Source organism: Scomber scombrus, chromosome 13 (genome assembly GCF_963691925.1).
Source record: "Scomber scombrus chromosome 13, fScoSco1.1, whole genome shotgun sequence".
NCBI classification, from domain to species: Eukaryota; Metazoa; Chordata; class Actinopteri; order Scombriformes; family Scombridae; genus Scomber; species Scomber scombrus.
This window is the reverse complement of record NC_084982.1, coordinates 19,923,370-19,938,740: the sequence shown is the minus strand read 5'-3', so window position 1 is coordinate 19,938,740 and position 15,371 is coordinate 19,923,370. Positions and strand designations below refer to the sequence as shown.

At 38.5% G+C, this 15,371-nt stretch overlaps 3 protein-coding genes across 5 annotated transcripts; 1 reads left to right on the top strand and 2 right to left on the bottom strand.

Annotated features, from left to right (window-relative positions):
- The first annotated feature begins 1,165 nt into the window (after window positions 1-1,165).
- LOC133993246 (GTPase IMAP family member 8-like) lies at window positions 1,166-8,907 on the top strand. Of its 3 annotated transcripts, none has more exons than XM_062432140.1 (5): window positions 1,166-1,283; window positions 1,920-2,630; window positions 3,225-4,460; window positions 4,558-4,622; window positions 5,599-8,907. In XM_062432140.1, the coding sequence occupies exons 1-5, from the start codon at window positions 1,232-1,234 to the stop codon at window positions 5,848-5,850; spliced, it is 2,316 nt and encodes a 771-aa protein (XP_062288124.1). In that variant the 5' UTR covers window positions 1,166-1,231; the 3' UTR covers window positions 5,851-8,907. The 3 variants fall into 3 exon arrangements, with proteins under 3 accessions (XP_062288124.1, XP_062288125.1, XP_062288123.1); XM_062432141.1 differs by having other exon boundaries at window positions 1,227-1,283; window positions 1,917-2,630; window positions 4,564-4,622; XM_062432139.1 differs by having other exon boundaries at window positions 1,227-1,283; window positions 1,917-2,630.
- Window positions 8,908-8,971: 64 nt separating this feature from the next.
- LOC133993247 (olfactory receptor 52D1-like) lies at window positions 8,972-10,329 on the bottom strand. The gene has a single exon (XM_062432142.1). The coding sequence runs from the start codon at window positions 10,042-10,044 to the stop codon at window positions 9,121-9,123; it is 924 nt and encodes a 307-aa protein (XP_062288126.1). The 5' UTR covers window positions 10,045-10,329; the 3' UTR covers window positions 8,972-9,120.
- A 1,088-nt stretch (window positions 10,330-11,417) lies between these two features.
- Window positions 11,418-12,356, bottom strand: LOC133992627 (olfactory receptor 14I1-like). The gene has a single exon (XM_062431313.1). The coding sequence runs from the start codon at window positions 12,354-12,356 to the stop codon at window positions 11,418-11,420; it is 939 nt and encodes a 312-aa protein (XP_062287297.1).
- Between the last annotated feature and the right edge of the window lie 3,015 nt (window positions 12,357-15,371).

Sequence of the window (15,371 nt, the reverse complement as noted above, 5' to 3'; positions counted from 1 at the left end):
AGATTAAAACTTTTCTGGCCTCCTCTGTGCAGATGACTAAGTTATCTACAAAAATTATTCTCAACAATATCTCACCTTTCAGGATTGGAGCTGTAAATACCTTTTTGTGATGCCTACGTTGTAATTAAAGTCACAAACAGAATGCTGTAGTCACAGATGATGCTTACAAAGCATTTTTCAAAGTTTGTAATTATTCATGGTTTCTTACTGTAGTCGGTTACTTTTTGCATGATGTGCATTATTGCACAGTCACTGAATCGAGTTAATTCTGACTCAGGGACTCTTTTACAGGCAATGCGACAGCTGTGGCATTAACTCTGAATTTGAATCTGAATAAAAAGGCGTTCTGAGGAAGCTTAAAAGGTGTGATTCTTGCTTTTGTCAACGCTACAGTACACTTAATGTTCAATTATTCTTGACTTGTACTCTTCGAAGCTGCTGAAAACTTGGTTTTAAATCTTACAGTTCAATACAACAAATGCATAGTATATAAATATTACTAAATAAGCAACAATCACATTTTAGGATTAAAAAGAACAACATTTTGTATTATTTATTAAAAATTCCCATCAGACGTTTTAAAACATAAAGATAGTCTGACTTAAATAATAAATAATAACACAGAAACTTTCTACTTTCAATTGAATATATAATGAATATATAATAGCTTTCTCATGTCAAACTCATTCTGCACAGTGAAGGGGAAATATACAACTGAAGAAAAACCATAATTGAAAAGTCTATTCTAAAGGTCTATACTGGACCATGACTGACTTCCAAACTAGCTGTTATGTCACAAATCCTGCTCGCAGGTACACATCTTAAACTCCGTTTAAAGTCTGATTAAAGGTGAACACAGAGTAACTTTCCACAATTAGCAGATACATGTGACTTCTTCCAACATGCAAAGTCATGTTTCCAACACTTCATAGGACAGTATATTGAAAATTATTAACAATTAACAATTATCAAGTAAGAAGCTGATTGAAAACAATAACTTTACTAAGTTTAATTCATTATTATTATTATCTAATTGCATTTTTTTTTAATTTAAATTCTTTACTCTGTGATAGTTTATAAAAGATACCTAACCAAACAGTTTTATGAGTGCTATGGTTGGCTGGACTTTGACCTGTGTGGGAGAAAGTTGAGTCAAATGTTAAAGCAGGAATCAACACTGAGGACCGAGAGTTCGATTTGACATGGAGTGAATATTTCAACAGAATTAAAAATGAAGGAGAAGGATTCAGTGACCCACAGAGCGCAGAAAGGTATGAAAGAAGGTATGTTGATGAATTACATTTGCACTCACACGTAAACTCAATATACAAACACTTTGAGTATAAACAGTGGCATTTATATATGAATTCTTTCTAACATTTATATAACAGAATTAAAGCCTCCAGTTTATGGTTGTCAAAGAAGGTGGATACTTAATAATATAATCTTACAATAAGGTCCAAACTTCAACTTTTCTTATTGATTCATGGACTTATTGTCCATGTTTGTTTAAAAGTTGACATTGAAAGTTGATTCTTAACCTTAAAAACAGCTTTTGACAAAATAATCACAACGTCGATTTAATAGCTCTTCTGGAACTTTTTTTATCACCATCTGTCTCGTCAATTGTTTCAATGTCAATAAGAGTTTTGCCAAAAATCCACTGGTTTCAGTTTCTCAAATGTGATGAATTCGTGCTTTTCTTTGTAATGAATATTTTTGTATTTCGGAATATTGGCCAAATAAAACAAGACTTTAAAGATGTCACCTTTGACTTGATGACTCAGTAAAATAGACAGCAGATTACACAAATTACACAATTTAGATGCACAATTAACATTTACAACAACTGTGTTAGAGTTAAACTATTATGCAATGACATATGATCAGTGTTGCTGATAAGTCTCATCTCCCAGCAGGGGGCAAACACTGTCCTCAGGAGCTGAGGATTACCCTCCTGGGTCATGACTGGCTGGAGAAGAGTTTAACAGGTAATACCATCCTCGGTCGACAGATGTTTGATATCAGCAGAGATATGAAGATGTGCGTCCGGAGACAGGGTGTTCTTGGCAATGGGCGTCAAGTCATTGTGGTCAGCACCCCTCAAAGGTGGATCCACTACTCTGTCCAAGACCCCAACCAAGTGAATGAAAACATGGCAACCTGCATGTCCATGTGCCCGCCAGGACCTAATGCCTTTCTCACAGTCATACCCATGAGCTCTCACCGAGGCAAGGAGTGGACAATTGAGGGACCTCTGGAACTGCTTAATGACACAGTGTGGAGAAACACAATAGTAATATTCACCAGATCTGTGAGACAGAAAGGAGAGCCTGTGGAGGGATTCATTGCAAGACATGGGTTTCTCAAGGCAGGTTTGGAAAAGTGTGGAAATAGGTACCTTGTTCTAGACACTTGGGAAAAAGGTGATGGCACCCAGGTTGCAGAGCTTTTGGAGAAGATCGATGCAATGGTAATAGAAAACGCAAAGGCAGGAGGAGCTGGTTATGTGACTACAAATGAGGAAGTCTCAAGAGTAACTGAGACGGAAAGGAAAGAAGTAGAAGAGAGGGTGACTTTGAGGCGAAAGAATGAGCAGACGGCCAGAAGTACACTCAGATCTCTAATGGGTAAGCATCACTTAAAGCACCTTAGTGTGTTGTTTTCTTGTTTTGGTTCAATCTCACAGCTCACAGGCATCTATTTTCAGGAAGAAAAAAAAAGGTCAAATAAACCCATATGTATACAACCTGCCCAGCTCCAAACAGCAAACAGAAAAAATTAGCAGCTAGCTGGTGAACATCTTGAAGCATTAAGCAGCAAAACTAAATATTTCCCTCAGGAGTTGGTTCAGACAAAAAATAAAGTTAAAAGAGAGTGAATATTGGACTTTTAATTGTCAGATGGACAGAAACACTCCATAACTGCTCAATATTTAAATATAAGTGTTGTTTTCACAGCTCGTTTCCACTGCCCCCAAGTGGCCAACCAGTTATTGCAGGTTTAAATGGACATATTACAGTAATGTTGTAGTTAAATAAAAATACTCTCAAATTACATACATTTTATGGTTCACAGCCAATTTAAGAAACAACCAATGTTTCTTAAAGCTTTCCCCATCCTCACAGATCCTCTTGTAATTCCCTTTTTCTGCACCGAAACGAGATATTCTTCTCAGGTAAAAGTATATTCTTGTTTAAATGATGACTTTTTTTTTAATTCAGGGGAGTACCCTCCAATTTCTATGCTTCGCCTTCTGATTGTTGGACCAAAGCAGGTTGGGAAGAGCTCAGCTGGAAACATCATTCTTGGTGATGAAGTCTTTCAAGCTGGACATCCAACGTCCCAGTGCATCGAGAGACAGGGCGACGTTCACCAAAAGCGAGTCAGTGTGGTTGACACTCCTGGCTGGAATGGGAGATACCGCTCTGAAGACACTCCACAGGAGGTGCAACAGCAGATTACCCACAGCGCATCTATGCATGCTCCTCATGCTGTCCTGGTGGTTGTACGCAGCGACGAGACCTATACTGAAACAGACTGGCTGAAAGTGGATGAACACTTGAGATTCCTGGGAGCTTGGGTGTGGACTCGAGTCATTGTGCTGTTCACGTGGGGAGACAAACTGGGCAACACTCCCATTGAGGACCACATTGAGAGATGGCCTGCCTTGCAAAGGTTGGTTGACAAATGTGGGAACAGATACCATGTTTTTAATAACGCTGGAGACACTCAGGTGAGTGATCTGCTGGCGAAGATTGAGGAAACAAAAGTGAGCAATGATACCGAATACTTACTGAGTATTTTCATGAAGGCAAAAGGAGAGAATGATCTCCTGAAGCAAACAGTCGAGGAGAAGGAGAGGATAGAAGAGGAAATGATTAAGACAGATACAGAGAAAGATACACAGATTGAAGCTCTGAAGGTGACAGTAGAGATAGAGAGGCAGGCAGAAGTGAGCCAAAAGAAAGACCATGAAGAGGAGATTCGTATAAAATTATTGGAGGCTGAGAGGAAGAACAACCAGCTCAAAGAAGTCACCATACAGAAAGATAAAATGATCACAAGCCTGAGTGAAAGATGTGCTGAGAAAGATGATGTGATAAAAGCAATGAAGCAAAGCAGTGAGGTGAAAGAAGCAGTGCCAAAGGAACCAGAGCAAGAGATTGCAGCCTCTAAGAAACAACATACGATGGCGAATCACAAAAGTGAAGCAATATTGCTCAAAAAGACAATTGAAGAGGTGAAGAGAAACAATGAAGATACAAAAAAGGTGTTGATAGAAACTATTGAAGGGATGCAGAGACTCGCACAGAAAAAAGAAACTGACACTGTGCACTTTGACAAAAGTGACCGCCCCACATTAATGACACCCCTCAAGACACTGGAGGACCTCAGGAAACAGCAGGAATGGGCGTTCACAGTACTTTCGAGTCACCATGAAGACACCACCAAACCCAGTAAGTACTGATCCTGACATACATGATCCAAAATCTGGTGTTGTTAAGTAAATGAAGGGTCTACCGGTGAGTGACTGATGCCACTAACCTCTTTCAGTTACAGAGACAGGAAGGACAAATCAGAAAGAGCAGGACACTGACATCATGCTGCCACATGACAAGGTAAGGGAAAATTGACATTTCCATCATTTTTGGAAGATATTTAATAAGAAAATTGTATTAGGTGAGAAGTTCAAGACAAGTGACCTCTTTGCTCATTTTAGCTGGAGAAGTTAGTTTTGCTGCGCCAGTTTGACCTGAAGTACACAATAACTAAACCATATTAATAAGAGTCAGTGCTCTGTGGAGTTTCTTTCCTCTGTGATCACACACAGAGGAAAGTGGAGAATACTACAAATGCATCAATATCATGATAGACTGCTTTTCAGATTTTTAGGTATTTTAACGTTCAATTGGAAATTGTAGCCTAGCAACCAAAAGATGCCATGTGCCATGAATATCTGCAGCACATTAAAATAGGATTATTTTATTCAATTTTGAAGCATTTGTTTTGAACTAAAGAAATGATGATGTGCGGTTGATGATAAGACATGAAGCTTGGTCCCCTTGTAAACATGAACGTCTGTTCCTGAATGCAATCTATCCAACATCTATGACATTTTTTTTAACTTTAGACCAAAACATCAAACAGCGTCACCGTGCATACCTTGAGTCAGGCCACTTACATGGCGTATAGAAAATATGTAATAATCCTTTTTTTTTTTTTTTTTTTTTTTTTTTTTTTTTAAAGTAAAGCATACAAATCTATGGATACAAATTTAAGAACTGAGGGCGATAACAACTCTTATATTTATTCAATTCCTGTCTACATAGGGTTGGTCTATTGCCATGTGTGTGCAAATATGTCTGATGTACTTAAAGGCAAGGAGAGTATCAGCTTTGAAGTGCAAAGAAATACATCTATTGGTGTTCTCTCTATATTTGGGTCTGCTCGGGTCAACAGCATTTTGAATCTGAAGTACAACTGTCTTAAATAGATAGAAAACCTTTGGGACTGTGTCTCTTTTTTTATTAATTTATTTTTTCTGAGAAAGTCAATGCATCCATTTTACAGCAATTATGATCATGATTTCCACAGAGAGAGACCACAAACAAAGTGTGGCAACCTGAAGCCAACTGGACTCAGTCATTCCTGAGGGTTGGAGGTACTGCACTCGGGGCTGCAGTTGGGGCGCTTGCTGGCTACTACAGAGTCAGTAGTAGTCAGATGATCACCCGGTCAGCTATCGGGGCTGCAGGAGGGGCTCTGCTGGGGAATTTACTCATCCAGAGAGCCTGGCCCCAGCAGAGGAAAATGGGGTCAGACACCAGCTGCGAGTCTCTACCATGAGGCATCTGAGACATCAAGGACATAAAATTCTTGATTACGACCACAATAAATGAACAGGGGCAATAGTATGTATGGTTTAAGTGTCAATCTATACATATATCTAGCTAGATTATTGCTTATTCAGATTTTTCAGAGATTTGTAAATGTATGCATTTTTGGTAATGATCAGACTCACAACAGCCTTTTACAAGTTTTAAGATACACATCTTCTTTGTCACTTTATTATCATAAGCCTTCATCACTGTCCTTGTACTCACTGCAAGCAAGTACCCCCGCCCCTTTCTACTAGGGCTGCAAAACGATTATTTTGATAGTCGACTAGTCAACGATTATTGAAACGATTAATCGACTAATCGGATCAGTGGTGGTTCTAGCTTGTAAGGCACCCCGGGTGAACTCCCCTTCAGCGCCCACCATATATATAGGTCGATAGATAGAAATAACCATAAATACCAAAATGATATATAATCATGAATACAAAAAATGAAATACAAGGGATAGAAACAATTTTTGTATATACATAGAAGTAAGTTATTTGAATTATTAAGAATTATAACATATTGCTAATAAAAGTAAACTGCAGAAATGCTATATCACACACAAATAGAACAACACATTTATAAATCAATATTACCATCCTCTAGCAGTGTCAACCAAGAGTCAAGACTAAACCAGTTCACCTTGGTGGTGTGAAGACTGATTTTACATTATTCTTAATGATTTTACTCACAACCCAGAAAAAATACAACAATGTCTCTGTGAAACTACATATTCACAGTTTGAACTGTGGTTTATTTGTGACTGATTTTAATGTTTGCATTATTAGGCTACCATACAAATTATGTGCTAGACTCCTCAGTGGAGACCTGAGGTCAACCTACTGCTTCTCCTCTCCTACTTCTGACTGAGATCTCAGCAGGTAGAAGCTGTTAGTTCATAAACTAGAAGTAGGGCGCGCAGTGTAACAACCTAACCTGATCCACACGGTGACATTATATCAGACATAAATGAGCGATAGAAAACCGATTGTTTTTTTTTTGTGTGTGTGTGCACTCCGTGCTGCCCGTGGTAAGATGCTGGATGCCCATACTGCCACTGAATCGGATGAATTACTACAGCACCACAGTGTTATATCAAGGTTTCCCAAGGATTTTGAGACAAAGGTGACAATATCTTGAGAACATGTGGTGTACGGTGTGCACAGTATCCCGCAGGGAGAGCAGCCTCCAGTTAGCTCCGGGAAAGTCATCACTGTCCAACACACAGAGGATGCAGCGTTGTTGATGTGAGACAGACTGAGCACAGAGTTATTTTCTTCACCTCAGAGTTGGGTTAAGTTGTTTAATGCTGCAGTGTGTGTTTTTCAGCTGCTTTTGTTTGTTACTGCTGGAGTTCCCCGCTCCGCAAAGCACGAAAAACACGCCTGATGACGTAACCGACAATTATTGACTATCGATTTGTCTTCGATTTGTGTCGACAACGTCAACAAATCGTTGCACCCCTACTTTCTACTGTTTGTATTATTTCCTGTGCAGTGACATGAACAATTCTGTCTGAACAATCAATCAGGATTTCCTGAAACAGAGATTGATCCCTCCCTTCCTTCAAATTGGCTCGATATCAGGGGCCCGTTTCAGAAAGCAGGTTTAGTGAAAACTCTGAGTTAGTTAACCCTGAGATGAGGGAAACTCTGTTTTTTCGGTTTCACAAAGCCAGTTCAGCTTAACTCTGAGTCAATTACCCCTGGCAACATACCCTGGCATCAATAATTATTGATAGCCAAGTGGTTACTGCGCATGCCTCCTAATGACAGTGTCCCTGGTTCAATTCCTGCGATTCCTGCAGGTCTTTACCTGTTTCCTGTCAACCTTTATGCCAGCTAATATTAAATTAAGGTGAAAGTGCCGAAACATAAATCTTAAAAAAAAAAGAACAAAGAAATGTGACTCTTGCACTGAAATGTTTACACTTTGGTAGTGTTGTATATCACATGTTGAATGTAGCCACTGAATGCTGTTTAATGAGGGCAGGCTAAACAACATCACAGCTGCTTGTAATGAAATTACACCTGACTTGTTTGAGCTATATTTTTATATATTTCATATTCAGTTGCTGCCAAGTAGGCCTGCGTTTTGTACCTGTTGGGGTCTGCATGAATATTAAATGTGCCACGCACAAACACATACACAGAATATAAATGTTGAATAAGTGGAACACTCAAGACAATACAATACTTTATTTTTTCATTAATACTCACACATTGACTCGGTTGGTAATTTTCTGCCACGTCAGCTCATGTTCTTTTGCTGCTGCTACTGTATTGCTTTTTTTATACTCATTATCTGCATGCATTCATTAATATTTCTAACTCCACTGGGGAGAAGTAGGAGGACTGAGCCCTTTGTTTCACCTGTTGACATGGTGAATCATGTTATCTGTGCTCCATTGATGAGGGCTTGGTATCTCCTCATGCACGAGCTTCACTCAGAGTTACTTTGACTCAGAGTTGATTGAACTAACTGTTATCACCTGTTCTGAAACCGAAAACTCTGAGTTTGACAGCTCAGAGTCGGTCAACCTAGAGTTAAGGTTTTAACTCAGAGTTAGTTAAACCTGCTTCCTGAAACAGGACCCAGAGAGTTTCACAATCAAAAACACATCATAAACAAGAGATCTGATGAGTCAAATTAGATGAAAATGTCTGTCCTAGATTACTGTGGATGTAATCAGTAATTCTGTGATTTTGAAGTGTAAAGTTTCTTTGAGTGTAAGTGTGCTTCAATTAACTTTTAAACATTAAAAACAGTTCAAACCTCATGCAGAGTACTAGTCAGCCTGTGAAAGCAGTTGTATAATGTCTTCTGTAGGTGATGTCAATGCTGAATAATCAACCCTTATAACATGATCAGTTATTTCATCTTTGCAGAGTGTTTTATAAGAATAAGAATATATAAAAATGTAACGGCTGTACTAATGTTATGCTATGATGTGAAAACTCAAACATGAGGCACAAAAAAGAGCTCTAATGTGTAAAATAATTAAAAAAGAAATATTCTACACATTTAGAATAACATTTTTTTAAAGATTTACACACTCTATTAATAAGCATATATCGAGGCCTGCCTTCCTCATACATGTGGAACAGACTGGGACATATTGTGCAGACATCTTTAGGAAAACAGAGACATCATAATATATCTTAAGGCAAATACATTGAACTGCAAATTATATACTTGCATACATTACATCTGTAGCATTCTTCTTAGGTAATTATTTTTGAATACCAACTAAACCGAGAATCCTATCTCGGATTTTTGTCAGTTTAAATCCATATATCAGAGGATTCATAACTGGAGGAATAAGGAGAAATTCTATAGTGATGAAGTTTTGGAGGCTTTGAGGTAAATCTTTGGAGCCAAATCTCATATACATCAGATCAAAAACAATTGCAACAAGGAATGTGATTAAAGAAGTTAAATGTGGCACACAGGTCTGCATAAACTTCACCCTGTCTTCTTTTGACCTCGCACATTTTTTAATAAGATGCATATATGTCCAAATGATGAAGAGCCCATGAGACACGTAAATAAAAATAGTTGCATATGCAATCACACTGTTTGAAAAGGTGTCATTATCTGGACAGGCAAGTTTAACAATTACCCAGTTCACACAAAACAGTCTCTGAATCTTTGAACCACATAACTTGAGTCTTGAAGTCAGGAGAACGTTGATGGAAAAAATGCAAAGCGGTGAAAACCAGGAGAAACAGACCAGCTGAGAGAGTCTGCTCTTCGTCATGAAAGAGTGGTAGTGCAGAGGTCGACATATAGCCAGATATCTGTCATACGCCATGACTGCTAAAATTGACAAATCACTGCAAGCAAATGAGTACATGATAAAAGCCTGAAAAAGACATCCACCGTATGAGATTTCTTGAGTAGACAACAGGAGATCCAAGAGGAATTTGGGATAGAAACCTGTTGTCCCATAAAGTCCATTGATGCAAAAATTGCACAATAAGATGTACATAGGCTCATGTAGAGTTTCATTTAAGATAATGATCATGACTAGAGAGATATTGGCAAACAAGATAACACAGTAATATAGAAGAGTGAATGTGAATAGAGTGACTCTGTAATTAATTGTCCCATTTATCCCAGATAGAGTAAAAACTACAACAGTAACATTTACCATTATCAGAGCACAAATCACACGTTCCTAATGTCACAGCTGAAGTGGTCACAGAGTAAGAGGTAGCCCTGCACTGTAGCTTCATCACTACCACTCTGTTGTCTCTCCACACCGTCTATTAATACCAGCAACACAACAATAACAACACAGCTGGGAGTTCAAACTCAGGGCCCAGATCAAAATGTTTACAATCTGACATCAACCAAACAAACATCTTTTTCTAATCCTAAATACTTGTTTTAATCCATTCTTAAAAACAGTAACTGTTGATCAACAAATGGCTGACATATAAATAATTTTTTAGCATAACAGTATCAACAAAACCTTGGAATCAAATTTAAAAAACACAAGAATTAATCAATCAGTAAGACTTTATTTGTATTGCATTTTTCATACAAACAAAATATAAACAAAGTGCTTCACACAATAAAGCAATAGCCCCCCCTCCCCCCATGATATTTAAAAAGATCAAAATAAGATAATCATAGAAAAGTATTAGAAAAAAACTTAAAATAACATTACTTTTTTTTTTTTTAAACAATGTATTTTGTCTTTTAGATAGATAGTTTATAAATTCAACACATGGAGTTCCTTGGAATAAAAACTTGAAATGATCCGATACGAACATTTTAAAAATAGCTTGTTTTCCTTTTCTTTAGATCTGCGTGCATATGCAATGGCACACACACACACACGCGCACACACTGTACACTGTGTGTGTTTCAGTCAGAGTAAGTATACATCAGTGATTTAGCGATATTTTACAGGTAAACTGAACCAGTTAACTGCTGCAGTTGGTTAAAAAAGTTTTTCGTGCTCAGGTTGAAGCTTTAAACAGATTCACAATGACAACTGCTCACTATGGATATTACAGTAAATACTACAGGACACTTATCAGGAGACAGTATCACAGAAGACAATATTGTCTTAATGCAGATTCAGCTGTAAAAATAATTTTAGTGAAGGCAAAAGGTGTGTGCTGTAAGTTGCATAATTAAAGAAAAGAGATTTAAAATAAATACTAGATCATAAAATGTGTTCAGGACCACCACAAGCAGGGATGAGATATTACTGTTGTTGCAGGTCACTGATATTATATCTAACCCATCGTTATGCATCAGGCACTAAGTCCTTTATCAGCAATGTGTTTTCAACAATATAAAGCTACACAATTTACTGAAGCTATACCACAATTATATGAGATAAGACAGTGATTTACTGATACTGACATGCAGTACATATATGTGTTAAATATGATGTGACATATGATGTGATTGCATAAATGGACATCACTGAAAAACACACACACAATAGAAAATGATGCACATGTATAAATATCAACTTCTTTCTAATAATTCAATATTGTTGTTTTTTCTTTACACGCTAGTCTTGTGAAGTTTACCACACATACATTGTATGATTCTGTTTCTTATTTGTGTCAATTTGAAACCATATATAAGAGGATTGAGGATTGGAGGAATGAGGAGAAATTCAATTGCCATAAAGTTCTGGACACTCTGTGATAACTGCTTAGAGCCAAATCGCATGTACAATAAATCAAAAAGCAAACACACAACAAAAATAATTAAACAGAACAGATGTGGCAGGCATGTCTGCATAAACTTGCTCCAGTTCTCTTTGGATGTTAGACATGTTCTGATCAGATATACATACGACCAAACAATTAAAATAAAATGGCCAAAATAAAAAGTATAGTTAAACGCTGGCATAACAATACTTGCTATTGATGCAGAACAAGCTACTTGACTAATTAACACATTAACACAGTAAATCTTTGGTATGTGTGAGCCACATAACCTCGATGTAGAAGTTGTTATTGTGCTCACAGACACCAAAAAAAGGGGTATAAGCCAAGCAAAAAACACAAACACATACATTCTTTGTTTAGTCATCACAGAGTGGTACACCAGAGGTCGACATATAGCCACATATCTGTCATAGGCAATTAAAGCTAGATAAGACAAATCAGCACAAGCATATGAATGTAGAACAAAACCCTGCAGAAGACATCCACTGTAAGAAATGACATGAGTGGCAGACACAAGATCAATGAGAAATTTTGGATAAAAGCCTGCTGTGCCATAAAGTCCATTGATCAACAGATTACAGAGGAGGATGTACATGGGTTCATGAAGGCTTTTATCCATAATAATTGTCACAATAATGGTCACATTTAGCAGCCAAATCACACAGTAACACAGCAAAGTGAGAGCAAAGAGAGTGACTCTGTGGTTTGTTGTGCCATTTAACCCTGACAGAGTGAACACAGTAATCGCTGACATGTTATCCATCATATAATTCTACAGTTCATCAGTATAAAATGTCATTTTAATACCGCACCGATAGGACACTGCACAACCTGATTCGTGGGAGGAGAAGAGAAGCGTCCTGTCTACTCATCCATCATCTAATGTGTTACCATTTGTTTATATCCTCTCATGGCAGTAATATTCAATGATGTGATTAACATGAGACTTCAAGCTGTCCAATCACTGATGTTGCAGTTGCTGTTGTTGTAGAGAATTTGTTAGTCACTTGTCAGCAGGGGTGGCCTGCCTGGTTCATCAACCAAAATGTCAGATAAAGCGACACTAACGGCTAACAGCAGGGGGCGCTTATTATGATCATTTGTTTGTGAAGTGAAAGAAGAACTAAAAAGAACAGTGAATCATTAGTTGCAGTAATAATGGCAAGCAGAAAACTTAAGGAGAGAAAGGTACGTCGGCGTATTAGGGCCATGTTAAAAAAAGAAAAGAAAACTGACCTGGGGGGGGGTGTGTGTGTGTGTGTGTGTGTGTGTGAGGGGTGTGTGTGTGTGTGTGTGTGTGTGTGTGGGGGGGGGGGGGGGGGGGGGGGGGGTAATATTTAGAGAGAAAAAAAAATCTGAATTTCACATCTTCACTATGTGAATGCTCAACCGGAATAAACATGAATTGACTCTAACCACGTGTTTGTTATCTTAGCCCAGAATCACCATATCATCCTAAGCATCCGGACTCCGAAAATACATTGCAAGAAACTGGGTCTGTTTCAGAGAAAAACCCATACATTGGGCCAGATGCAAGAATATGTTCGTATTTTTCTTCTTAAATCTGTCGTACTTTTTTCGTGAGGTGGAATTTACGAGTGTGCCACGTCGGGTTCACCAAACACTCGTATCACCAGGAAACAGTCGTAAATCACTTTCGTAAACATGATGAATCCCACCTGTTGTAAATGAACGCGCGTTCCCGAGAATAGTAAATTAACATGAATGACGCCCCCAAAATACCATATACGGTCAGACGACCTGCAGGTTGTAGAGAAGCTCCATTCATGAAAATGGCACTAAAGACTAAAAATAAGAACTTTACGAGCTCTCAGACTGAGGTCCCGCTCTCAGAAATAGATCAACAGAAACACAGATTATTATTTAGTGTTAGTGGTGGAATTAAAGGTCCTGAGAAAGACAAAGAATGAGGAAAAATGACCCGTGCTGTGAACGCTGTCTCAGCTGTTGCACCGTCACAGAAATAAAAACAAAAGTGACTGAACATGAATTATGCCAGGGGATGTCATCAGCCAGGGAGTTAAACTTACTTCGTTAAGCAATATTTCAATTAAATGAATAACAGTTATTAATAAATAGTCAGTTTATATTGTGGAAAAGAAGCTGTGGACAAGTCGCGTTGTAGTTTCGGCCGCTAATATTTATATTGTACGCTTGCATTATATCATAGTTTCAATTGTCAATTTAAATGACTGATATATCTACCTAAATTGTTAAATAGCCTACTTCTTAATACTAAATAGCCTAATAATTTTACAAACAGAGTAATGTCATCATGATTATGGATTCAGAAGTGCAATTTAATGAACAGGACGTAGTATACACTTGCTCACTGCTAACATCCCCTGTAGTTCACACCCATTACTCAGGGGTCTCTAAAATACTGACAATATATTATACGCTCAGCCTGCGGATAGACATTATTCATTTCTCTGTTAAGTGGTAGTCAGCATACAGTGATGTTAAAAAGAAAATCCAAGTCAGTTGATTCTGAAGCTCAACTGCTGATGTTACATGTGCTACCGGATTGCTGTCAGCACAGACCTGCTAACACCCGGCATGATAACGCAGGGCAAGCCGGCAGAATAAGTTGGAGATGAGGGTACCCGTGTGGAGGTGTTATGTGTTCATGAAGTGATTGCATATAGTATATGATGTCACCCCCCCCCCCCCCCCCCCCCGGAAAAAAATTGAGTTCCCCCAAAAGACATGATATCGTTGGCACACTGCCATTAGACAATTAGACAGTTACAGTCGTGTTTTATTGCTTTGGAGGACTGCAGGTTGCTTGTGCGTGAGAGGTACGACAGGTCTGCATCACTCGTGAAATTTTGTTCGTACCTAAGAGAAAATCCAAAATACGAGAACATTGGTGAATGCGGCAAATCCTTGTAAATCACTCGTACGCATGGTTTAAGAACGAATCTGTGCGTACGAGTGGTTCTTGCATCTGGCCCAATGTCAGATAATACACAAATTTATTTCTCATAAATTTGAAGGAGTATGATAGAAGTGAGTGTATGTTGATGAGCCAGCAATTGACGTGTGATCGGAAAAGTGAAGTCAAGTTTTTTCTCGCAAATTTGCGAATTTAATCAAAAAAGTTTTTTTCTCGAAATATTACCTCCCCTCCTCCAGGTCAGTATTTTATTTTTTATTATTTTTTACATATATGGCCCTAATACGCCGTCGTAGTAAGGTGAATGGGAACATTTAAAAGAAAAGAAAGCCAAGTCTTAAGACTACGGAGCCCCTCTGGTGACATGGTCAAAACATTTTTTAATTGTGGCCACAATAAAGCTATAACGTGCGCACAAAATAATAATTTGTGGCCACGAAATAGGTATAACGTGTGCATGTTATAGCTTTATTGTGGCCACAATGTGGTGTTGTGGGAGTATGGGGTATCGGGGTCGCTGCTGCAAGCCATTCAGCCCCTATACAACCGCTGTGAGAGCTGTGTTCACATTCTCTGCAGTAAGCCAGACCTGTTCTCAGTGGGTGTAATGTGAAGCAGTCAGGATGAGAATCAGCACCTCCATATTGGAGGCCATGGTGCTCTGCCAGAAAAAGGTGGCGTGCCCCTTCAGGGTTGGGAGGGAGTTGCTACCCCAAATGGAGGAGTTTAAGTATCTCTGGGTCTTATTCTCAGTGAGGGTAAGACTGGCAGGAGATCAACAGGCGGATCGGTGTGGCATTGGCAGTGATGCGGGTGCTGCACCGGACTGTCATGGTGAAGAAGGAGCTGACGCTGAAGGTG